The sequence below is a fragment of the Fusarium phalaenopsidis genome (assembly GCF_050370095.1).
Source record: "Fusarium phalaenopsidis strain FUZ10S chromosome Unknown contig_32304, whole genome shotgun sequence".
In the NCBI taxonomy this organism is placed as follows: Eukaryota; Fungi; Ascomycota; class Sordariomycetes; order Hypocreales; family Nectriaceae; genus Fusarium; species Fusarium phalaenopsidis.
The window spans coordinates 2,938,371-2,963,255 of NW_028145404.1; the positions used below are offsets into that span (position 1 = coordinate 2,938,371).

Sequence of the window (24,885 nt, forward strand, 5' to 3'; positions counted from 1 at the left end):
CGGCCGTCGATCACCCAGCGCCTCTCATCACCTCTTCCCCCTCACTCGACATGTGGTGCCCAACCACACACACACATTCACAGTTGGTCTCTCGCGTGTCATGGCGCGTAGTAAACCCTCTGACCGACAACGGGTCAGTAAGCTTCCCGCTCCCTCCATCCCCTGAGTCAAGCAAAGAAAAGTTCACCCTCCTTCTTCCATCCAATGCGGTCAAGCTCACCTCCCATCCCATCTGCCGGACCTTGCCACCCGCCTTTCACGGTGAACAAGACACTCAAAAGTCCCCCCCCGGGATGAGAGAGGCCCCCCGCGGGTCCGGGCGTCGACTGCCGAGGGATGGGAAACGTTGAATGGTTCGTTCGTGTGTTCCACATGACTTGACAAGAAGAGAGGAGGATCATCAACTGAGGCAAGGCTCCCTTGACGGTAGATTGAGAGAACTAGGAAAGGACTTGAGACATTGGCTGCTCTCTTCTCGGCTGAGGCTGATCGGATATGGATATGGATCGTAAATCACTTGATTGCAACGTCGACGATGTAGCAAACTGCCTCCTCATGATGATCACTCTCTCGCGTGAAACCACCAGCTCGGTTCATCCTTTACCCCCCCATACAATCCCCCTGCAATAGACACCGCGAGTCTGATCCCCCCATGGCCTTGACCCCCTCTGGCAAATCCTCCGTCAAAACACCCTCCGGATAGGGGCCGGGGCGGATCACTCAGCTCACATCTAATTGAACATCACAGGTCAACCTTGATACAAACACCGCCAGTTCAAAACACCGAAGCCATTTTGATCGATCATCTATCAGAACGCCCTGACGCATGCAGTAACCTCCCCCCTTATCAACCCACAGCATTCCAGATTACAAGCCTCCATCCATAAGCAGAGAAAAAAAATATCCTTGGTCCAAACCCTGCTACAGCCCAACCCCCTTCCTGAAACCTCTCCATGTAATTCTTACAGCACGATTGCCAGCTCCGGCCGGTCTACCTTATCCTCATCTAGGTTCGGGTAGTATGGCACCATCGCGTCCGCCCCCTGAACATACGCATCGTTGTACAGCCTCCAGTACGGCGTCCTGACCTTGCGGGCCGGATGGAACAGTCCCGCCCAGACGTAGTTGAGCACAAGTCCCGGTCCGACCGCCATACGGATGGCCTCGATGGCCTCGACGATACGGTCGATAACGTGCGGGCTGGTCTCGAAGAGGTTGGGGTAGAGGAGGTTGAGGAGATGAACCATGGCGTCCTCACACCCAAGACCAACCACGCCAAGAGCAATGTGCTTGACCACAGAGGCTGCCGTCTGACGGTGCACTTGGTCACGGTCGATGAGGGCATCCTCAAGTAGCGGCGTCACAGCGTAGACGTAGTCTTTGGCCATCTCGCCAATGTACTCGAAGAGGAAAGAGAGAGACTTGAGCACACCGTTCTGCACGTTGAGCTCAGGGACTCGGTACTCGTTCATCAACGCGGGGAGAACGGTAAAGGGCGCACAAGTCTCGGCCACGATACCGATAGCGACGGCTGTGTTGACACGAGACTGACGCTCCTGTACTCGAAGGTTGTTGAGAAGAGTCGCCAACACATCCTGGGGACCAATGGCCTTGGCGATGAAACCGAATGTGTTGTTGGCTGCTCGTCGGATACCCTTCTTGTGAGCCTTGAGCATGTCGAGCAACTCGAAGCAGATTCGCATCCACTCTCGCGCGTTGACACTCTCGGGTCCACGATCCGCGATACGGCCGACCAGGTCGATGGTGTTCTCCTGAACCTTTTCGTGACGGTTTCGCAAGATGGGTGTCAGTCGTGGCAGCAGGTCCTTGATGGGTGGCTGCATCTGCGCAATACCCACGACAGTAACAATCGATCGTAGAGCACCCAGGATAGATCCAAGAACCTCGGGGTACTCTTCACCCAGGTACTCGTAGAGCACGATGCCCAGCTTGCCCATGAGGGCATCCTCGCCGCACTGCTTCATCACCATGGCGATCCGGGAGATAAGATCAGCAGCCTGTTGTCGAACCGTTGCTGACTTGTTGTTCAGTCGCCATAGGATAGTACTGACGATCTGTGGCAGATATGGCTTGCAGCGAGTTCCCAGAGCGTTGACCACAGAACCGAAGCCATTCAGCATGACCACGTCCTCGACGCTCTGCTCCTGGAACGCATGAAGGATACCGTCCACGAGCCGCTCCTCCAAACGCTCACCAATATCTGCCGCGCCCAGGCTGGCCACAATCTTTTCCACCGTCTCCACAGTCATCTTTCGATACGCCTCGCTCTCATCCTTGAGGTTGTTGACAATCCTCTCCACGATCTCGCTGACTCCAACCTTTTGGCCAATGTCGACTGTCGTCTCCACCACTTGTCGGTAGTTGCGTTTGTCCAAGGCCATTCGTCGTACCCAGAAGCTCTTGAAAAACTCATCCAGGACATGCTCCTTGAGGTATCCTGCAGTCACACCATCCGTTCCAGCGCATTGGGACACCACCTTGAGGACAACCTTCTTCATTTCCTCATCGGGAGATGAGAACTCACGAAGAAGAATCTCCATGATCTGGCTGGTGTAGTAGTTGGCGTATTCTTCGTCCATGAGGGGGATGATGTAACCAACGGCCTTGAGGAAGCCTGCGAGACCCTTGCCTCGCTGCTTGCGGGCACCAGTCCACAGCGGGTTCAAGATGTCGTCGAAGCTCTCAATACCGTAGGGGTTGGAGGCTTCAGCTAGAGCAGCAATGGCAAGACTGGTAACTGTTCTGACCTTTGTCTGCTCATCGTTGAGGTTAGGGCCGATACACTCGACAAGTCCCTTGAGGTGTGGCAGGACTGCGCAGCCCATTAGGATAGGGATTTGCTGCACAATCTTGACACCAGTGTGACGAGCCTGCCAGGACTTCTTGCTTCGGCAAACCGCTCTAAGGAAAGGCAACAAAGCTGGGATGCCCAGAGCAGAGGCAACAACGGCAAAGGCTCTGGCCGTGGTGTTTCTGACATACTCGTCCACATGGTCGATATCAGGTCGCATAGTGCTGATCATGGTAGCAAGACCAGCCGCCTTGCTAAGGTTCGAGATGATCTCGCGACCCTCCACTCTTGCATAGTAGTCTTGGTCGATAAGAAGCGGCTCAATGACGACCAGGATCTTGTGAACATAGGGTCGCACCAGGTCGTCGAGCTTGTAAAGGATTCGGTCAATGACCTTGACCAACAGATGGCGCTCCTGGTCCTCCAGAGTCTTCTCCATGAGAAGGGGTAGAATTTGGTCAAAGAGTGGTCCGGCTCCAAACTGCCTAGCATTATCCGTGATTTGTCGAAGGGCAGTCTTTCGCATAGGAGGGGTACCGTTCTTGATCTTGAGCAGTAACCTCATTATCTTCCTCTCCTTAAGTTCCTCAACTGTCAGGGCGTTCTCGTCAGAACCATCGGTGAGCTTTCCAAAGTAGGCCATATCCTCAGGCTTGAAGAACTGAAGATCGCCAACTCCTGGAATTTCAGCTGGCATTGGCTTGCCGCTGAGTCGTACTTGCTCGGGATCCTGCATCATGAAGCCTGTTTGAGCAGCTGGGGTGGCCATGAGCTTGTGCGCCGGGGCGCGAACTGGCTCATAGCCCGGAGGAGGATCAAGGATCTTGTAGCCCTCATTCTCGCCAGGAAGGAGAATGTCGAGCTCCTCATCGCTGAGAGGCAGGTTCCGGCCAGAGATATCGGTGCCAAAAGTAGTGGGCAAAGCCGGAGCAGATGACTGGTGCACTGGTGTAGCCAGTCCTTGGTTGCCCATTGGGGTGGCCGATGGAGCCTGGTCCCATCGCGAGCGTTTCTTGGGAGCTTCCGCGCCCGGCGCAGAAATAGCAGGTGCTTGATCCCATCGCGAACGCTTTGGCTTGGCTGCGTCGTCGGCCTCGGATTTGTCGGTCTCTGCAGGCGCCGAAGACACATCCCATCTCTTCTTGCGCTTTCGTCCGGCAGGAGCAGCGTCAGCTGATTCCGCTTCAGCACTCTCCTTGTCTCCATCAGTGAGCATAGGCTTGGCGTCATCGTCATCCACCTTGCCTTCCTGCTTCGCCTTGATGGCTTGTCGGACGCGTTCTTCCTCCCTCTCCAGCTCGCGGGCCTCCATAATCTCGCGGTAGCTAGAGCCATTCTCGCCGGCACCGTCCTTGCGATTCTCGGCAAAGGGGTCGGCGCGTGTGGGAGTCAGGGTACGGTTGAATCGGCGCTTCTGGTAGTCGGTTTCGCGGTCGACGATTCGGCCGCTCTTCTCTCCCTTTCCAGCCAAAATATCATCCTCCTCCACGCCACCTCCCCGGGCGAACTCGTCAATCATGTCTCGCGACGCGGTATACTGGCCGACGAGCCGTCGCGTGTTGTCAGCTCCCTCCATCTCTTCATCATCATCGCCCATCGGCAGCGACGTGTGGTATCCGGCAAACTTGTCGGGGCCATCGCGATCGTAGAGGTCATTGTCGGCGCTGTCGGTCAGCTTCTGCTTGGTATCGTCGGTTCGCTGGTTGGCGGCATCGAAGGTGCGCGACCCCTTCTTCGCGGCCGCGGCAGCGTTCCGCTCCTGCTGGAGCTTCTTGATGGTCTCGAAATCCGCGTCAGACATCTTGACTTATGGCATTCGCAGCTTCATCCCGGTTCAAGAGTACAAGGGGCGCTCCCGGCGTTGTCGTCGCGCATGGAGAGTTGCTGGTGAGATGGCTAGTCGCAAAAATGCACTGCGTTGCTCTGTTTGGGAGGCAAAAAGTAACGACTCGAGGGGGGACCCGCAGTTTAGCCGCCTAAAATTGCATGTGCGGTGCCTGAGACGGACATCAAAGCCCAGTATTTACCAACATCTCTCGTGTCCTTGGATTTGTAATGATGCAAAATAAGTGACTAATGTCTACGCATAATATCTGAAATAGCAAGTACTTCATTTATCTTTGGTGGGTTGATGAGTGGTGAGCAAGAGGACGGCACGCGACCGGACCCTCAGATTCGCGTCCCCGCCAAGGTACCTAAGGTGTAGGCATTCTCCATCAGGCGTATGTCGGAGATCCAGACTCGGGAAGTTTATAGTCGATGTATTTGATTGTAACGGTGGTGATTTCTATGAGCAATTGATTATTTCTCGGCTGTAATAGCCTTGGAAAAGACCGTTTTCTCTGTCAAAGTCACGTAGATTTCTTCTACTTGGGCCAGAACGTCAACAGCCTGTCCTTCATGTCTCGGCCTGTCTCATCGCTAAGGGTGAGATACGATGTACAGCACATGAGCTCCCAAAAATGATTTCGATAATAAAATCAAAATGGTCGTATTACCTCATTGCAAGAGCGCGTAGTCTCTTTGATCTTCTACTGTGTCCTGTTTCCCCTGGCACTTGTTCATCCTTCAACTCGACAATTGTCTCCTCCTTCTTCACCTTCGTTTCGGTCTCCGTGATGGAAAGACGCTGTCTCTTTCTCTTGATGACTTGTTCCTCCACGGAAACCTCCTCGATCTTTACCACCGAGGCTTCTTCCTTCTTCACCGCTTGGCTTGAGAACTCCCTTAGGTCTGCTGTAAAGAGGACCGAATGGGCCCAGCCAGCATAGTCTCCCCATAGCGCTCTGAAATGATCTCCCACAGCATCGTACATAGCCTTGTTGAATGTCTTGGCCTTTGACTTGCCAAATTTGTAGTCTCGTTGAGCGATTTGCCAGACATGGGTGTCGACTGGGACAGATTCACCCCATCCCAGGCCCATCAAGCAGACACAGTCTGCAACTTTTGGGCCGACTCCCTTCAGTGAGAGAAGTTTCTCTTGTGCTTCTTTATAGGTTGCATGCTGCTCATCGGGTACTCGGGGCGTATTGAAGCCTGGATGTGCTGGATTTCGAAGGGTTTCCAACCAATTGTCCGGCTTCTCTTTGGCAACCATCCGTGCCGTCTCAGCAATGTACTTGGCGCGATAGCCAAATCCGAGTTCTCTTAGATGTGCCTCCACCCGGTCACCTGTCAGATCATTGGGAGTTGGAAAATCATGGAAGGCCTCATCCCCAACGTGACCGATGAGTGGACCATAGTGTTGACACAACTTGTGAACCTAGATAGAACAGTTAGTCAGTGAGCCAACTTTCTTGATTCAAATCCACTCACCATTTGAGATATTCGAGAAATGTTGTTGTTGCTGCTGCAGATGAAACATATCAACGCCTCCCAAGCATCTTGACTGAGAATGCGGACGCCCTTGAACTGGGGTGCTCTCTTGCGAAAGTTTGGGTCTGCCTCCGACCATTGCTCGTAAAGCGTCCCAAGATCCAGCTTCAAACTGAAATAGTGTCGCAGAAGGGCCTCAGTGTCGTCTTTTGGTGATGTCTGTGACTTCACCGATGGCCAGGTGACCCGGTAATGGAGATGAGTAGAGTCCTGCTTCAGGTGAAGGATGCGCCCGTGCAAAGTACATGTCCTACTAGATTTAGAATCTCATGATCATAACGAATAGGATAAGAACTGACCATTCATGGTCAATCTTTCGCCATCTGAATGACTGTCCGCAGCGCAGGGTGGTGTTGATGCACAGCTCCGCTAGGGTCACCGGCAGCTTGCGCCAGTCAGGAAGTTTTACAATAGACATTCCAATTGTGTCTGACTCTTTCTTAGCAGGGCGTTTCAATACGAAAGAGAGAATTTGACAGTGAATTGGTGAAAAGGGGATGAGTTGATGGCCGTTGGTGGCGACTCTCACTCAGGTCCTTCAGTGGCTTGCCCCCTGAAGCCAGGCCGGCTCGCTGGGAGGTTTTGCAGGTGGTCTAGAATTCAATTGGCACTAACCCAAAGTAGAACTAGCGCCATCTGGCAAAAAAAGCTCCAGCCTCGCGCGATGCCTACAGCTCTTTGGAACTGGAACCTCGTTGCGGCTTGAATCAACCAACTCCGCCTGCCAACCAGACAACATCATCAATTTCAGAGACTCATTATATTCTCTGAAGTCGCCTGTCTGTATAGTCAGTATGAACGGCGACAGTTACTCTTCGCGGGGTAAGTTTATCCGCAGAGCTGGCTCCATCTTTCGCGTCGCGTCGCTAACCCTTCTTCCTCACAGACGGGCGCAGGGGACGAGACTATCCTGTAAGTAAACGCATCTCCATCTCGTCATGTTGCAACCTAACGATGTTTAGTCTTCTAGAGGTGATAGAGACGATCGTCGTGACCGCCACAGGGACCGTGATCGCAGGCGCTCTCGCTCACCAGACCATCGAAGCCATCGCCGGGGCGACGGCGACGTCGACGCCTACTCTTCCAGCCGAAACCACCGAGACCGCGAGCGTGAGGACCGATACTCTGGCCGTGACAGGCGAGGCGACCGCGAATGGGACCGAGACCGGGGCTCCTCCCGTCGGGACGCTCGCCGCGACGATGACGAACGGCCGAACAGGCGTGACCGAGATCCTTATGATGACCGTCGCCGAGGTGGCAGGGACCGTCGCGATGAGGGATTTGGTGGAAGACACGAGAACCGCCGAAGTGCGAGCCCGCCGCCCAAGAAGCGAGAGCCTACTCCGGATTTGACCAACATCGTGCCCATTCTGGAGCGCAAGCGTCGTCTGACCCAGTGGGATATCAAGCCCCCGGGTTACGACAATGTCACAGCCGAGCAGGCCAAGCTATCGGGAATGTTCCCTCTTCCTGGCGCTCCTCGGCAGCAGCCCATGGATCCTAGCAAACTCCAGGCCTTCATGAACCAGCCCGGTGGACAGGTCACAAGTGCTGGACTCAAGGCTAGCAACTCTCGCCAGTCGAAGCGTCTTTTGGTTTCCAAGATTCCGTCAGGCACGAGTGAGGAGGCTTTGATATCGTTCTTCAACCTTCAACTCAACGGCCTGAACGTCATTGACGCCACGGATCCTTGCATTCTGTGCCAGTTCTCCAACGATCGCTCCTTTGCTGTCCTGGAGTTCAGAGAAGCCTCAGAAGCCACTGTTGCCCTTGCGCTGGATGGTACTTCCATGGAGCCTGATGATGCGAACGGCGCTTCGAACGGAGAATCTCGTGGTCTTGAGATCCGCCGACCTCGCGACTACGTTGTGCCTGCCGTGACTGAGGAGGTCTCTTACAACCCCGACGTCGTCTCCAACGTTGTGCCCGATACTATCAACAAACTGTGCATCACCAACATTCCCCCTTTCCTGGCAGAGGATCAGGTTATCGAGCTTCTTGCAGCTTTCGGAAAGCCCAAGGCGTTTGTGCTTGTCAAGGATAGAGGAACGGAGGAATCCAGAGTGAGTACTGAAATTCGTCAACTTCTTGACTATTCTAACTAGGTCATTCAGGGTATCGCTTTTGCCGAATATCAGGATCCCAACGCTGCCAACCAGACTGCTCTTGACACTCTCAATGGCATGGATGTTGGAGGCAAGAAGCTCAAGGTCACCAAGGCGAGCATTGGTCCCACACAGGTCGCTAACTTCGACGTTGGTATCACTGCAATCAGTGGCCTGGCTTCTCAGACTGCCAACGATGTTGAAGGAAGCCGTGTGCTCCAACTTCTCAACATGGTTACTGCTGAGGAACTGTTGGACAATGACGACTACGAAGGTATGCATAACCCCTTGCCGTGCCTTTCCTAGCTAACTTTCGGTGTCAGAAATTTGCGAGGACGTCAAAGAGGAGTGCTCGAAGTTTGGAAAGATCATTGACATGAAGATCCCTCGGCCTACCGGCGGCAGCAGGCAGTCCGCCGGCGTGGGTAAGATTTTTGTCAAGTACGAGAGCACCGAAGATACAACGAAGGCGCTCAAGGCTTTGGCGGGCCGGAAATTCGCTGACAGAACCGTGGTTACCACGTACTTCCCTGAGGTATGTCCCTTGAGCTCTCTAGTAATGCTTCCTTCAGCGCTAACAATGCATGCAGGAGAACTTTGACGTTGGTGCTTGGTAAGAATGGATCCATGGATGTTTAATAGTGGGTGCACAAGGGGACGACAGGTCTATGCAATGCAATCAACAGTCAAACTTGGCTATATACTTTGAGGGGGCAGGAGTCTTCAGTCGGTGTACGGGTAGGGCATCAATCGAAAATGTAAAACAGAGGGCATCGCTCAGCATTGTTGAATTGAATCAATCACATGAAAGCAGTCAATTGAAATGTGCAAGTATGATATTGAGCCTTGGTATTATGAACATGCAAACCGGAGAATGCAAAGCAATGAAACTAAATAAAGCTACGCCTGTCCAACACTGTCGTGCAAAAGAAACCTGTAATCTGTTAGCGCTGTTGCGTTGACAGAAAAATGAAGCAGAAAAAGTTCAAGCAAATGACCAGAAATCAGAAGTCCTGTTCATTCATTGAGCCCGAAGGCTCTAACATAAGAGGTACCAGAATAAAATGTAATGTGTTCTATCATCATCGGAAGGTCGACAAAGGAAAGGGGAAGACGCTGTCAGGGTAGACTTACCAAAAATCAGGAGTATTTGCATGAAGCTCCAAAGCTCATGAAGCTTGAGGTTGAACGAAAGGAAAAGTTAACATTGAGTCGCGACGAGAAGAAAAACGCGACATGTCGCCAACTCGGATCAGGTCACGTGATTAGACTCCACACACCTGCATGCCCTGTGGCTGGGGACCCGGTGTGGCGCTCATGCCACACACCGCTCCTGCCCTAACCTAAGCGAAAAATTCAACGATCCACACAAACCGTCCTTTCTCGCAATCTCTCGAACTTTTTACGAAGCTCGACCAAGCCGACTACTTACCATCCGCAGCATCACCACCACAGCCGCCGCCAAACAGACAAGATGGGCCGACTTCACAGCAAGGGCAAGGGCATTTCTGCCTCCGCTCTCCCCTACTCCCGCGCCGCTCCCGCGTGGTTGAAGACCACCCCCGACCAGGTCGTCGACCAGATCTGCAAGCTCGCCCGAAAGGGTGCTACCCCTTCTCAGATCGGTGTCGTCCTCCGTGACTCCCACGGCATTGCCCAGGTCAAGATTGTCACTGGTATGAAATTTCAAGGAGCGAGAATTGAGAGCGTGTTGCTGACATTGACGATAGGTAACCGAATCCTCCGAATTCTGAAGTCCAACGGTACGGTTCCCTGAAAGACGCGACGCACATTGGTGGTGGAAATATATCTCTGGAGAAAAATCTCCTCTTATGCCTCTGTACGGTCAAGACTGACAGAGAGATTAAACAGGCCTCGCCCCCGAGCTTCCCGAGGATCTGTACATGCTCATCAAGAAGGTAAAGTGATGCTGTTGAAATTTTCTGTGGCTCTGATCTGACTGTTTCAACAGGCTGTTGCTGTCCGCAAGCACCTTGAGCGCAACCGCAAGGACAAGGACTCCAAGTTCCGCCTCATTCTCATCGAGTCCCGAATCCACCGTCTTGCCCGTTACTACAAGACCGTCGGTATCCTGCCCCCCACCTGGAAGTACGAGTCCGCTACTGCCAGCACCATCGTCGCTTAAGCGGTTTAAAAAATCAATCACGACCGGCCGCCTGGATGGAGGTGATGATGGTTTCCCGGGTCACGGAGTTGGGGGACAAATGATGGAAAAACTTGCATTTAGAGCCATGATGCTTATGCGCCCTGTCTGGGAGGACCACGGCGAAGTCGAGACTGCTCAAATAGAAAGCGATTCGACCGCTGAAATGTGTATTCAATGGGGGTACTCAACCCAGTGACTGATAAACTCGAACCTGAACGCCATTTATGCCATATATATATCCCGTTCCCAAGTGATTTAAGAACTGTGACCAGACGCCTAGGTATTTAAGTAGTTCCCTCAAGTTCTTTTGACTTTTGAAGGAGGTATTCTCCCAATACACGAAGAGGGTCGTTCGGCCTAGCGATATGTTAGTTGCAGTCGCCAGAGAGGGCGCAGTACTTGCTTGTCTTTCGCCAGCTGCTTCATGCCTTCAAGCAAGACTCCAGTAACCTTGGTGTTCAGATATTGCCGAGTTGAATCTCCATGCGGGGGCGCCTCGGCGGGGATGTTGAAACCTGGATCTGGATGCGCAGAGGCGGCTCTAGATCCTTGCGCTGGAGTTCCGGTTCTGGCAGGTAGAGGGCTGGGCGCATGGGCGACGGGGGCTGGTGAGGACTTCATTTTCGCGTCTATCAGCAAGGTTGATCTCTTGAGGAGCGCAGTACCAACAGCGGAGTTGGAGGGGAATAAGGGAGGTGTCGTGAGGGTGAATGGACGGTGTCGAACAAACATGTAGTCCTTCGAGTCGCAACTGCAGTGAAATTCTAGCACTGAGAGAAGCAAAGACTTACAGCAGGTTGATCGGCTGGCGCATCAGACATGACAATATCCTTCTGCAGAGCTTCTGCTTGCACAGCATGCGCGGGGAGCCCATTGGTAGCGCCCGAGTCCAACGAGGCTGCGACCTGAGGAACTTCGGTGGTTGTTTCGGGTTTTTGAGCTTCTTCGGCCATCTTGAATAGTTCCGCCAGGTCGTAAGTGCCTTCCTTTGCTTGATTCGAAGTGAGAGGAACTCCTGAGTAGACGGGAGAGTGCGATGGCTGATGAGCGAAGGTTGAATCGCGCCGGTTGATTGTCGGGCACCCAGGGCGCCAGGGGGCTTTGAGAGGAAGGCACGGTGTCAGGTGACTTCGTGTTTGATCGTCTTGCCAGGTGACGTGTCTGCCTTGGTCTCTCGCGTCCATCGACTTCAAAGCATCGGCAATTCATACCAAAAGCTACATTTACGTCTCTAATCTTGAGATCTCTAAATGTAAAGCATGGATGCATTTGTGACGAGGTTGCCAAGGCCTCAGAGCGAGCTTAGCACTCCTGCTCGTCCCACCCCTTTAAACGAACCAGATCAAGACAGACCTTCAAAGCGAGCAAAAAGAGGAATCGCAGATTCAGACTCAGATCAATCTCATCATTCTCAAGACGAAATCCTTTCAAGAAAAAGGTCTACCAGCAAGGACCCTGCCAAGGACAAAGATCAAGATGTTGACGGCCCGCGGCCCACTGACTTCGAGAATGCGATGGCACCCACCGACGGGGGAACAAAGGCCATCGAGGAGTATGAGGCGATCAAGTCATCACAAGCAAGTGCTGAAGATGAAGGCACCACGGAGAAAGCACAACCTCTGTGGGTCAAGGGTAGAAGCTCCATCTATTTGGATGCTTTCAACCTTGCCCTAGACACCGTTTTAGAAGAGGAGTCTCATCTTTTTGATGACAAGGAAAATGAGGTCTTCAGACAATGGCGAGCTCTGGACTATGAAGCTCAATATCTGTGCGTTCACTTCTTGCTGAGGGCCCTGGGCATTCACTTACCATGCTCAGCTATGTTAGACTGTTTCTGAGAAAGACGGCGTGGTGGCATCGTCATAGTCGTCTTGGCTATCACAACGATATCTCTGACCTTGAAGCTGCGATAGATGTTCTACAGTCGTCTCGCACACTACCGACTGGTACCGCTCCTTCCACAAACAGCGCCGAGGGCATTGAGCTTGAAGAGTCAGGGCTTGGCGAGTCCTTCACTTTTGCAGATACATCCGAAGATCACATCAAGTCTGTGGAAGAGGCTGCCACTCTACTAAGTCTTGATGAGTTGAAGGCTCTGGCGAAAGAGGCCAAGTTCCAAGGGCGCACAAAAACAGAACTCATTCGTTCTCTTGTGCGGATGAGCCATCAGCAAACTGGGCTGATGTCCCTGGGCCTTAGTAGGCACAACAGCCGTGATTCGATAACCTCTGAAGATCAAGAGAACAAGGATCCAAAAGTGATGACCAAAACGAAATTGCGACGAGAAGACTCGAATCGCGACCAACACTTCTTGGCAAAGATTCTCGCCATTTTGGGCCCCTGCGTTCGATTATCACCGCCAGTGTTTAAGCTGTTTGAGCGTGTCCATCTAGTCTTTTACAGGTCAACCGAATGGACAGAGAAGTCTCTCACAACCATTATTCTTGCCAAGATTGCACGGCGTCATTACCCAGAGTACATCGTTTGTCGAAGCTCGACAATATTTGCATCGCGGATGCATCTACTGGAGTATGAAAGCGGAATTCGCCTAGAAGCCGAAGTCGACAGCATCATGGAATTCAACGGACCACCTGGGGAAGAGGGTCACAAGAAGATACTTGGAATATTTGAAAAGATCTACCCTCGGTGGAAGGCCCTGGTCGAAGAGGAACGACAAAAAGAGCAGACCGTATACGATATGGGCGAGGGGGCTTACTTGAGACGGTTCACGCCAGGTCACTCCTACACAAGGATCGTTCACAAAGCCGCCCCCATCTTTGGGAAACTCAAGGATCATCTCAGGGAACATGAACTACTCAGTGAGCTTCTCGACCAACGGCTGTTCCAAATGGCCAGGCGAGGTGGGTGGTATCAGCGCAAAGCCCTGTTGGAAGAGCATTACATGCCCACACTGGACCCAAAGCCCACGACCACAGATGCCGAGCAACAAAAGAAGCACTGGAAAAGAATTGCAGTGGCCACTTGCGAGGCTGGGCTACAAGACCCAGACTGTCATCTGATATTCCATTACGACCTTCAAAAACGGCTGGTCAAGCTGGAGAAGAAGCTACGGATTCCCCGTCGATTACAGCACGACTTTGGTCATGTCCACCTTGAGAAGCCTGTGGAGCATACTGTTGAAGGAGTTCAGCTCAAAAGGGATGTCCCTACCAAGGTCGGTCGTCAGACCGTCTGGCTTGACGAGCTTGACTCCCAAGAAGAGTGCAGCGTCGAGGAGATGTGCTTGAGTCATTACCGGGCGCAGGGTTGGAAGGGATATCACGCCGAGGGTGGCATCATCCGCACCCTCTTTGCGTATCTCTTTTACGACATCATATTCCTCTACATCCCCAATGTATTTCAGACAGCATACCAGATGTGCCCTCTGGACCTGCACACGGATGCTTTCTACCCAGCCAGGGCATCAGAGATCAACCACAGACTGGTTGAAATCACCAATGGAGAAGGGCCACGGCTCCTTCGCCAAGTCTGGGAGAGGGAGAGCGAGAAGAGGACGAGCGTGGTGGGTCTCAATTGGGACTTTGACATTGAAGACCTCGTGGAGCTGGTGGAATGCTTCGAGGGCAGTGCTCTCGCAGCCGTGTGCAAGGTCATGGCTCAAGAGTACCGGCAGAGGGGTGGTGGTATCCCCGACCTGATTCTCTGGCGGACCAGAGACACAACGGGGAACGGCGGCGACGGGCCGGCAAAGTCAAAAGGAGAAGTCATGTTCTCAGAGGTCAAGAGCGCCAACGACAGGTTGAGCGATACTCAACGGCTCTGGATCCATGTGCTCACGGGGGCAGGGGTCAAGGTTGCGCTCTGCAACGCCGTGGCAAAAGAGGCGAGGGAGGTGGATTAATTCCGATCCCAGGACTCTTGCATACAGTACCTACATACATACAGGGCTTACAAACGCGAAGGATGGTTTGGTGATCTCGCATCACATATAGAGAACAGTTGCGAGGGTTCGAGGTAACGGACGGCCCTGCAATTCCACCGTGCATTCGCGTCCACTCGAGCTACGGGGGTCAACTCAATCTTGGACTAAAAGAAGCTATATCGGGATACGAAAAACCAGGCCGTCTACAAGGTTGCAGATGTCCAAGGCTGACTTCTCGAGCCGACAAGGAGGCAAGAGCCAAAATTAGCAACGGCCGAAGCGGTTTGGAAACGAGTCCACGAGCCATGTTCCACCCAGCAGCCTGGTTGCAACGGTCTCAAACCCGTTTCTAATCTCAGTCTCAGGGCTAAGGAGGCCCTCGTCAGTTTCAGATAGGCGGGAGGCGTTGGCGTGGAAAGCTCGTCTGGTGGTAGCCAATGGAAGCGGTGGAAGGGGGGGCGTCGGAGACGGTGTGATGCGCAGGGTTATCACATCACCACATGCGCATCTCGTCACTGGCGCCCTCTGCCGGTTGGACGCAGTGGTTGGTGATGTGGGCGGTCTCCAGCCTCTGAAGGGGGGCAGAGAGGTCACACACACAGACGCACGCACACTGAAAATGCCACGAGAGAGCGGGAGAGGGAGAGCAACAGAGCACGCGGGGTACCTAGCCTGGAAGACAGTGCTACCACTCGGGCCCGTGCCGTGGGTGACGGGCCATGATGTTCCAGAGCCACGGGCAGCATCGATGTGACGATCGAGAGAGATAATCGACCGGGACAAGACGATGAACAGGCCACGCCAAGTGGTGGACAAGATGACAACCGCGACATGTCTTTGATGTGGCACAATGGCCAACCAGGTCTTGACAAGGCGGATGGATATTCACTCAAAGAGTCAAGATTCACGTCCTGCTCACCTGGGTGACAGAGTTGAATGGAAACAGCCTAGCATGGAGGTTAGCGCGCTGCATCCTCTTGCAGTAGCTGGGTAGCATGCGCGAAACGAAGCGAGGAGACTGGAAACGAGGGAGCGAGAGGGACCACCTGAAGCCGACACGACACGACACGACAGTCTCTGTCTTTCAGAGACAGACAAGAGGCATAGACAGAGAAACGACGCTTCTGCATCTGCCCCAAATGCTCACAATCGTCGACCCACAGACCCGGGCGCTTAGCACGCCGCCAATCACGCAGCTCCCGGCCCTGTGGTGGGTGATGAGCTCGCCCGCAGCAGCCAATGGCACGCTCCGCCCGCCTCCTGGCGCCCTCTGCCCGGCGCTTACAGGCAGGCCAGGCCAGGGCAGTTTCTGGGGTCCCGCCGGACCAGGGTGCTGGGTCGCGCCGTCGACGGAGAGGCAGTCGCACGCCGCTTTTACAGGAGGGAAACATCCATTCGACTGGGTTGGGCTGGGGGGACATGGCGCCGGCGTCCGGGCTAGTCAAGGGGGGTGCCGGCAGAGTGGAAACGACGATTTGGAAGGATTTCTGAGGCCCTGGGGGCTGGAAGAGAATCTCTCTGAGAAGCAGAGTGATCCATCCATGGGGGATATGCAAGAGACAGAGAGAGCAAGGACGATGGAAAATCTACCTTGCAGTTGACACTTGTGCTCTCTTCTGCCTTGCCTACGAATCCCGTTTAATGCGGCCCAAAATCCGACCCCTGTGGGCCTCTGTTCATCACCATCAAAGCACGCACGCACCTAAGAAGCAAAGAGAAGAAGAAAAAATTAGGAAAAGGTCCGTTCTCGCTCTCTGCCATGAGTTTGACAGGTCCCTCTTTGTCCCCATTAGTTCTTCTCCAGGGGGGGCATGAACAAACCCGGACAAAGAAAAGGGCAAGTCATAATCCAATCTCGAGTAAATCCAGATTCATTCATCTCGGCCCAACGTTCCCCAGTATAATCAAGTCATTCTATTATACAGGGAACCAGCATGACAAGATATCAAATAAAATAAGAATAAAATCAAAACGAGCCTTAGGCGGGGCTTGGAGCGGGATATTACTACTAATAGCAGTGGAGAGACGGTCACGAAGAAATGGCCTCCTCCCTGCACATCCTAGATTCGCGATGCAAAAGAGGATATTCCCGTTGATGAGCGGCCTATTCTCGAGGCCATGGTAGATCTGTAAACAAACAAGCCACTTCCATTATGGCAAAATAAACAAAAGCTTAAGAGATGCATTGCTTGGCACAACACTCGACATCACATCAATCTGGTCGGTGAGAACCCATCTCTCAGATGACAATGCACCGACTAGTCAGTCGGTTATCCTCACCAACACCACACAAGTCAGAGCACACGCCAAAATCGTGGTCAAAACAGCCCATGGCTTTGTTAATTTGCGGACAAACACGTTACCGAGAGCTAATTTCGTGTGCCCGAGACACGGGCCACCAACCCTCAAGCCTTCTTCCCTCTCCTCTTTCGCCCACTCCCATCTTATCACATCCATGCCCGCGCCTGCTATCGAGGCTGTTGGGTCCCACCTCGCTCGCTGCCTTGCCTTGTGCCCTCTGTCCTGGCCATTCCCAGTCCTTCCTTGCCTGATCCCAACCAACTCCCCCGCGCCGAACCCTTTCACATGTCGTGGTATCGAACCTCTCAGTATAAGCCATTACCCCCAGGGAAAGGCCATATCCAAGATGGTCATAAAAATAAAAAGGACGTAAAAACGCCGTCAAACTCCTCCAGCCGTGCCTCCAGTGTAATTCCAATAGGTGTGTCTCGTAACCAATTCGACTCCTCCAAAACGCGTGCCGGAATAAATGTCAAAGCAGGGAGTGGTGGTGAAGTGAAATTGCGCCCATCCATGCCCGTGGCGTCAATGCCGGGAGCCTCATAGTCATATGCTGGCTCCTGCAGGTACCCCAGGCCTATTCCATGTCTCACCCTCTCTTCGCGTCTTCGTTTTCGGTATGGCCCTTGTGATGCATGTCTAAACAAATGAAATTTCGTGATATTCGAAGGATCGTCAAGTTTGTGGGTTGAGTGGGCATATAAATGCTCTTGGTCGTCGGTATGATGAGTGAAAAGTGATGTTGCCATTGTTGCCGACTCATTCAATCTTGCGTCGCTTTCCCTTTGGCGCAGGAGCCATTCTCGGTGTGTAAGTGACGGTTCTTGTCACAACCTCCCGAATGTGGCGTACGCTGGTTCGTGAAGACTTCTTCTTCTCGGCGAACCGGGCCTTGAGGGCGGCGTCCCAGTCGAATACTGAGTGAACTGGTCTGGCACTGAAGGGTGAGCGAGGGGTGGACACGCTCAAGGGCGAGTCCAAGTTAGCCACGCTAGGGCTGGGGGGCAGCTTAAGGCTGGGAAAGGTAGCAGGCCCTGTAGGAGGGGCAGACATAGGAGCAGTGTAGGTGAATGGGCTGGGAGGCACCATCGGTGCCGTGGCCGGAGGGGAAGGACGGGTTGAGGTCTTGGAGCTGGTGCTGGAAGCCGATGATGGCGGAGTGGTGTTGCACTTGCTGGAGGCGTCGGTTTCCTCACTGGTTGCCGAGTCCGGGATAGAGTCGGGAGTGGTTTCACCAGAGCTCGGAGCTGGTGAGTTGAGAGCCATAGCCTTGGTGAGGAAGTCGGTATAGGCTGAAGGCGGGCTGATGGGCGTCTTGATGAAGTCCGGGTCAGGCTTGAAGTTGAACGAGATGGCCGAGATAGGAGTTGCCGAAGTGATCTCGGAGGGAAAGGTAGCGGTGACGGGGGTGGTGAGCTTCCCCAACTTGGGCTTGGCGGTAGGCATGATGATGATGTTTGAGCTGAATGTACTGTCGAGACAAGGCGGTTGAAGTCGATCAAGCTGAGTCGGGAGTTTACTGTAGGCAGGGTGCGTCGAGGTAGATGAACCAACAGCCAACCCCAGGTAATAAGAATGCAGGCAGATGGGAGCAGCGAGCGAACAGACTGACTGAGGAAGAGGTGGAAGCAAAAGTGTGGGAGATGGCAGCACCAGGCGATTATAAGGAAACGAAGGGCTGCGTCAAGTATTTGGCGCCGGGAGGAACAAAGTGAAAGAGGTGGGCGCTTGAAGGGGGTGTGAAGAAGTTGGAACAAGGTGGAGCTATGACGGATATGGAGGAGAGAGGGTGAGAGTGGAGGGGTAGGGGGAGTGTGTTGATCGACCCTTGCCAGATGGGTGGATTGGATGGAGGGATGGATGGGGACGACGTGCTCCGTACAATGCGGGATGGGCACAGCACAGCACAGCACAGCAGGACTATACAGGATACAGCCCAGATGGAGCCGGCGCGTGTGGGAGACACGGCCAGGGAGCAGCAGAGGACATGGAAGCTGACCAGCAGCACCAGCAACAGGCGCGTACGGAGGTGCAGAACCTGGCCAGACAGGGCAGACAGGGCGGCAACTGCACGAGAAACGACAACGCGAGCTGGGGAGGGGCGGGTCTAGCATCCATCCATCGCCAGAAAGATGCGCTGCGACTGCTGCTGCTGCTTCTGCTGCGTTGAGCCCAGTCCAGTTCAGTCTGCGCTGCAAGCGTGCAATGCGAGGATGTGACTGCGTCCATGGTAGGCTCCATGCCCTGCGCGGGACAAATTCTAGCGGGTGAGGACGGATGATGCAGTATGCTCGGGCATGTCACTTTGTCTCTTTCTCTTCCTGCCAGCCGCCAATGGGTGGGTGGATGGCGCTCTGTGTTGGTGATGGGGAAGCTGTCTGGCTATGCTGGCACAGCGTCTCTCCAGAGTTGGCCTTTGACCCGGATGACTGCCAGCCAACGCCTGTGTTTAGATTGTGACAGACTGCCTTGTAAACTTGCCTCTCTCGAGAAAGCCCATCGCGTCCTGCTGGTATGAACGTGTTGGTCGGCGGCTCAACTGCTCAGCTTCAGCGGGCCGTGGTTGGTGGTGGCACAGGCGCTGTGATGGCTGTAAGTTGGAAGGGCCCAATCGTTAATTGGGATTGGGCGACTCTGGCGGCGGGTCAGGAGCCATAGCAAGAGGCGCGTTAAAAGCGGCGGCACCGACCTACGCCTACTCGAGAATAGGAGGTACCCAAGCAACGAGCGACTAGCAGGGGGGCGGGAGGCTTGATGATTCGACAGGGCAGGGGGCGATCGAATGCCTGGTCTCTTGCTTTTTTTATTCTCGAAAGCCCCCTTGAGCAGCCCTTGAACAGTGGCCCGTCATCCTTGCACTGGCCTGGATCCCCTCGAGCTGTTTGGCTGCTGGGGCCGTTGCTGGCGCCGGGGATGGGTTTCCTGGCCCAGATGGTCGGTGAGGAATGTGATTCGACCAGCGAGGCCTGGGGAGCACTTGGGGAAGACGCCATGTCGGGCGGCTTTTCGGCTTTTTGGTAATGGTTTGGCTTGCGAGGAGGCAAACTGCCGAGCGAATGGGATCTTGCCCATGGCAGATTGAGCTCTTTTGACAGCGACGAGGCCTGTCTGGTGCTGACGACTGACGACGGGTAGTGACTGCGGCTGGACTGCGGCTGACGATTGACGATTGACGTTTACGAGGATAATGGCTGTATCTGTCTGTCCTTGTGAACTGCATCTTGTGATGCCATTGATGGATGGAGGAGCAGGGGTGGTTGCAAGACGGAGGATGAGCAGTGTCTTGGAAGAGATGCGAGTCCACTATTGGCTCCTGCCGCAACTTCTTTCACCCTTGAATTTGGAAGGAGTTACGAACTGATGACGGATGGCTCCTGCTTGGTTGGTACACGATGAATATCTGCAAGACACCAGGTGAAGCACCTTCCTACCTAAGGTGACCTATTTGGAAGACCTTTCTCATGGGACCCATCTCTAGGAACGTTGAATGCTCGTTGTGGCCACTCCCTTTCCATTAATAGATCTCGTTGAATGATGTCTGCCAATGGTTGAAAAGACTCGGCTGGTTTACAATACAGCTTCAGGTTCAAGTGACCGACCAGATGGATCCGGGGTCGGGTCGCTTCAACTTGGGACGATGTCTGCGAGACCACGCGCGCGCAAAACTCCAGTTGCTGTCTAGATCTAGTCCAAGTTGCGGCGGCCATGAGCGTCAACCAGAATCCGCCGTGGGATGGGCGTTTAAAGAGCTGACCACACCGGCGGCATGCGAGACGGGTATTGTGGTCTGGGGCATCTGGCCAGCTTTAAAGAAGCGCGCGTCAATGCGAGGCATCCTTTGCTGCAGCGACAACCAGTTTCCAATTCTTAGCTAGTGAGGCCAAAGGCCGCCCATCAAAGACCACGAAACATTTATGGTTAACCAGTCAACGGCCGATTGACACCTATCATTGGCGCTACACCTCGTGGTTTGCGAGAACGGTTGAAGATCTAGGGCACTCTACAGCGAGGCGCCGATGCGAAAAAACACGGTCTCGGACACGGCCTTGGGCACGCGAGGTTTGTGTTATTTTAAGGTACGGAGCGAACGGGGCTTTGCATATGATGGAGTTTCAGGCGCGAACAAGCGGATGAAACGAGACTTGGCCGGTCTTCCTGAAACAGCTCCAAATCACCCGGAAATAATTCATCTAGTCATGGGCGGCAGATTGCAACAACATACTCGCGACCATACGTCAAGAGTCTTTTTGTGTTTTGTGAGTGCCTGTCTCAATTCATGGTTGGTCCTATGTCCAATATCGATTATTGGGCTGGCCGCCTATGGCAACTACGGCTGTGGCACTTCGGCCTGCAAGGGCGTCTATTGACAAACACCGTGAATTCTGGCCCTGTCGTTCGGCTGACAACCCTGGTCTAACATGTTGTCACGATGTTGTGCTTGGATGTGAGTGAGCCGTGAAGACATCACTGCTGCCTGGCAGGTTCAAGACCTCCCCTGTTCATGGAGTCTGCATATCCATATATCGGCGACTACTCGATTGAGAAATATTGTCTGGACGATATTCTCGCCGGGTGGGCAAGTCAGCGAGTCCCTAGGCAGGCACTGCTGGAAATACCCTTTAACTTGGGTACTTTGGTGTTAGTCCAGGGTAAGAATCCAACCTGAACCTCACTGTTGGATTGCTCCTCTGCGAGCCCAACTTATCAGTGTTGGTCGCTGTTCATGTATACGGATTTGGCATTGAATATATCTGCCGTGGAAATGTGCCGATCTCCTTTCGATCTCTTATTATGACAAGATAGAATGTTCCGGACTGCCCGAAACCGTCACTCATGTTTAGACCATAATAGAAACATGCACCAACATTGTCCGTACGTAGTATCTCAGACTGCAAAATCACCTCCCTGCCAAGAACAATACCACCTCAAACATGCATTGACATATCGAAAAATATCGACAGAGCCGAGAGGGTACCGCAAGACAACAGCCATTCTCGGGAGGAAGCGTACTCGCGTGGAGTACGTACATGCGTCATCCAGGGGTGGAGTCCAGCCACTCTCGGCCAACGCAGACCGACAGGTGTCAGCCACTGTCAGCCAACATCTGGAATGACTATCATGACAAAGGCAGCACGAAACAGGGGAGATAAAAGGAGGAAAGAAGGGGCAAGGCTATTGAGTAAGGAAAAGGGGCAATATGTGTAAGTGAATTAATAACAATTTGCTCAGCTCTCTGTTCAGAAACAAACGTCTGAGTAATTGACCGCCAGCTGTCGCGCTCTTTCATTGGTGTGGCTTAGCCGGTACACGGGTGGCACTTTGCTGCTGCCCACCAGAAACAAACCATCGAATGCATGACCCCACCGACCTCGCCCTCCAGCTTCCAGTCCCGTCCAGTTCAGAGTCCACCCGTCCCGTCGTCGCCCTCTTCGGCTCCTCTGCCTGGCCTGGAAATCGCTGGCGCGCTGGCATGATGACCTGAACATCCATGACTGACACTGAGACTGAGCTTTTTCCCGCCTGTTGCCTTGCCTTGCCTAGGTTGTGTATCGCGCCTTCCGATCCATCCCCCCACACACCGTACCCGCCCAACCCGCAATCGCCGTGCGCCTTGTCTGTGTCCGTGTGTGAATGAGAGTGACTTCTGATCTCATCATCAGAAACCCGGCAAACCACGTTTTTCTCTCCCACTCTCAATCCTCTCTTCCCGTCCCATTCAGCTCGCCAGCCTAGAGTGTGTCACGCCATCCTCTCACTCGTCGACTCGACTCGACTCGCAGCCTCGACTCCCGCGTGACTAACGGACTGACAGCCAAAGTAAGCACCTTGGCTTGCCGTGCCTCGCGACGCTTTCCACGTTGGACTCTTGGGTCTCTTTTCTGCCTATCCCCGATCCCACGGCCCCGACCCGACACCGTCATAGTCATAGTCATACCTGCCCAGGCACCCCTCTTGGCCTCAGATCCCTTCTCTGACTCGGTCTACCGTCACGACTACAGCACCTCCCTAGGTAGCTTTAGTCACCCGGCTGCAAACGCCAACGCCACCTCTGAAATCTGCGCCCTCGTTCTCATCCTCCGACGACCCTTCTTTGCCTACCTACCCATCCCAAACCCTTTCCTTTAAAAACCGCCACGATTCCCCCCACCACGAGGAAGCGGAAGGCTGCTGAGGCGACGATTACCTCTGCCAACAGAGACGAAACACCCAACAAGAGAATCATCGCCTCAGCCGCCGTGTCGGACAACCACGCCCTGCCCCCGACCCCGGTCACCACGGCCAGCAACCCGATGGATTCGGACGAGGAGTACATGTCGGCTCTTTCGAGCGACGACGAGTTGATGCAGGACGACAGTGGGGACGAGATGTCGGCTGGTGACGGTAACCTTTCCCTTCTAAACAACCACCTTTGCCTTGCTCGTTGCTGATAAAGATTCGATTTAATAGACTTCGATGATGAAGAGTTTGATGAGCCCGATCCCGACTTTGGTTTGGCCAAGGATCTCGATAAGAAGAGACAGGCCGCCCACGTCGTATCCTACAAAGTCTACGAGCCGACCGATATTCAACGCCAACAAGATGACATGATCAACGAGGTCAACATGATTCTAGACATGCAAAAAGAAGACGCGGCCATCCTGCTCCGTTATTTCCGATGGAACAAGGAGCGTCTGCTTGAAGATTACATGGACCGCCCTGAAAAGGTCCTGGAGGCTGCCGGTCTGGGTAACAGCTCGGCGGCGCAACCACAGCTGGAGGTCATCCCCGGCTTTATGTGTGACATCTGCTGCGAGGACGAAGACGGTCTCGAGTCGTTTGCCATGAAGTGTGGTCACCGGTACTGCGTAGAGTGCTACCGCCACTACCTGACCCAGAAGATCAAGGAGGAGGGTGAGGCTGCTAGAATCCAGTGTCCCTCAGACGGCTGCGGTCGTATCCTCGACTCGGCCTCGCTCGACGTGCTTGTGACGCAAGAGCTGTCGGGTCGCTACCAGGAGCTTCTCAACCGGACATACGTCGAAGACAAGGACAATTTTAAGTGGTGTCCTGCCCCTGACTGTCCCAACGCCCTCGAGTGTGGCGTCAAGAAGAAGGATCTCGACAGGATTGTCCCCACGGTCGAGTGCCGCTGCGGCTACAGGTTCTGCTTCGGCTGTCCCAACCCGGATCACCAGCCTGCTCCTTGCGAGCTGGTGAAGAAATGGCTCAAGAAATGTGCCGATGACTCGGAAACGGCGAATTGGATATCGGCCAACACAAAAGAGTGTCCCAAGTGTAATTCGACTATCGAGAAGAACGGAGGCTGCAACCACATGACCTGCCGGAAGTGCAAGTACGAGTTTTGTTGGATGTGCATGGGGCTCTGGTCTGAGCACGGCACCAGTTGGTACAACTGCAACCGGTACGAGGAGAAGAGCGGTGCCGAAGCACGAGATGCGCAAGCAAAGTCGCGAACGTCTCTTGAGCGCTATCTCCACTACTACAACCGCTATGCCAACCACGAGCAATCGGCCAAGCTGGATAAGGATATTGCCCAAAAGACAGAAAAGAAGATGGTGCAGCTTCAGACCGCCTCGGGCATGTCCTGGATCGAGGTTCAGTACCTTAACTCGGCGTCCCAGGCCCTCCAGACCTGCCGACAGACCCTCAAGTGGACCTACGCTTTTGCCTTCTACCTGGCCAGAAACAACCTCACTGAGATTTTTGAGGACAACCAGAAGGATCTGGAAATGGCTGTGGAAGATCTATCCGAGATGTTTGAGAAGCCTATTCAAGAATTGTCCGACCCTAAGCTGAAGGTGGACATCATGGATAAGACCTCGTACTGTAACAAGAGGCGTGTGATTCTCCTCGCCGACACCGCCGAGAACTTGGCCAAAGGTATGTGCGACCCTTTAAAATCTATGTATTGTTTGTGACAGCATGATTGACTGACCTTTCAACAGGTGAATGGGTTTTCAACTCGGACCTCGTGGCCAACACGACTGCTGGGCCCGCCCCCCGTCGCTAAAGCCGGAGGCATCACCATGGGGAACGCTCCAAAACTCTGCATCATAACAGCGTCCACTGCCTCCAATCAACCAACACTTGGTTGGACAGTGTTTTAACCACTGCCGTATTCTGGCCACTCGCTGGATAGGCAAGCATACGGTTGAGACGAGACACCTTGACCTTGCACGAGAAGTTGATATCAGTGCAACAACTATAGACGGCGATATTGCTGTACAGCGACATTCTTAAC

The 24,885-nt window shown here is 53.7% G+C and overlaps 8 protein-coding genes across 8 annotated transcripts; 4 read left to right on the top strand and 4 right to left on the bottom strand.

Annotated features, from left to right (window-relative positions):
* Positions 1-962: 962 nt before the first annotated feature.
* LRP88_10172 (U2 snRNP complex subunit HSH155) lies at positions 963-4,613 on the bottom strand (the record flags this gene model as incomplete). Its single annotated transcript, XM_083246638.1, has 1 exon — positions 963-4,613. The coding sequence occupies one exon, from the start codon at positions 4,611-4,613 to the stop codon at positions 963-965; it is 3,651 nt and encodes a 1,216-aa protein (XP_083097751.1).
* Positions 4,614-5,306: 693 nt separating this feature from the next.
* Positions 5,307-6,605, bottom strand: LRP88_10173 (8-oxoguanine glycosylase OGG1; the record flags this gene model as incomplete). Its single annotated transcript, XM_083246639.1, has 3 exons — positions 5,307-6,074; positions 6,128-6,437; positions 6,487-6,605. 3 exons carry the CDS (start codon positions 6,603-6,605, stop codon positions 5,307-5,309), a joined length of 1,197 nt encoding a protein of 398 aa, XP_083097752.1.
* A 376-nt stretch (positions 6,606-6,981) lies between these two features.
* Positions 6,982-8,909, top strand: LRP88_10174 (uncharacterized protein; the record flags this gene model as incomplete). Its single annotated transcript, XM_083246640.1, has 6 exons — positions 6,982-7,009; positions 7,074-7,099; positions 7,150-8,250; positions 8,302-8,566; positions 8,616-8,827; positions 8,883-8,909. 6 exons carry the CDS (start codon positions 6,982-6,984, stop codon positions 8,907-8,909), a joined length of 1,659 nt encoding a protein of 552 aa, XP_083097753.1.
* An 857-nt stretch (positions 8,910-9,766) lies between these two features.
* Positions 9,767-10,438, top strand: LRP88_10175 (40S ribosomal protein uS15; the record flags this gene model as incomplete). Its single annotated transcript, XM_083246641.1, has 4 exons — positions 9,767-9,968; positions 10,023-10,055; positions 10,165-10,211; positions 10,265-10,438. The coding sequence occupies 4 exons, from the start codon at positions 9,767-9,769 to the stop codon at positions 10,436-10,438; spliced, it is 456 nt and encodes a 151-aa protein (XP_083097754.1).
* Positions 10,439-10,816: 378 nt separating this feature from the next.
* On the bottom strand, positions 10,817-11,412 carry LRP88_10176 (uncharacterized protein; the record flags this gene model as incomplete). The annotated part of the gene is made up of 2 exons (XM_083246642.1): positions 10,817-11,197; positions 11,251-11,412. 2 exons carry the CDS (start codon positions 11,410-11,412, stop codon positions 10,817-10,819), a joined length of 543 nt encoding a protein of 180 aa, XP_083097755.1.
* Positions 11,413-11,718: 306 nt separating this feature from the next.
* Positions 11,719-14,321, top strand: LRP88_10177 (VRR-NUC domain-containing protein; the record flags this gene model as incomplete). Its single annotated transcript, XM_083246643.1, has 2 exons — positions 11,719-12,227; positions 12,278-14,321. The coding sequence occupies 2 exons, from the start codon at positions 11,719-11,721 to the stop codon at positions 14,319-14,321; spliced, it is 2,553 nt and encodes an 850-aa protein (XP_083097756.1).
* Positions 14,322-17,402: 3,081 nt separating this feature from the next.
* Positions 17,403-18,089, bottom strand: LRP88_10178 (uncharacterized protein; the record flags this gene model as incomplete). The annotated part of the gene is made up of 1 exon (XM_083246644.1): positions 17,403-18,089. One exon carries the CDS (start codon positions 18,087-18,089, stop codon positions 17,403-17,405), a length of 687 nt encoding a protein of 228 aa, XP_083097757.1.
* A 4,844-nt stretch (positions 18,090-22,933) lies between these two features.
* On the top strand, positions 22,934-24,654 carry LRP88_10179 (RING-5; the record flags this gene model as incomplete). Its single annotated transcript, XM_083246645.1, has 3 exons — positions 22,934-23,024; positions 23,091-24,524; positions 24,590-24,654. The coding sequence occupies 3 exons, from the start codon at positions 22,934-22,936 to the stop codon at positions 24,652-24,654; spliced, it is 1,590 nt and encodes a 529-aa protein (XP_083097758.1).
* Positions 24,655-24,885: the final 231 nt, after the last annotated feature.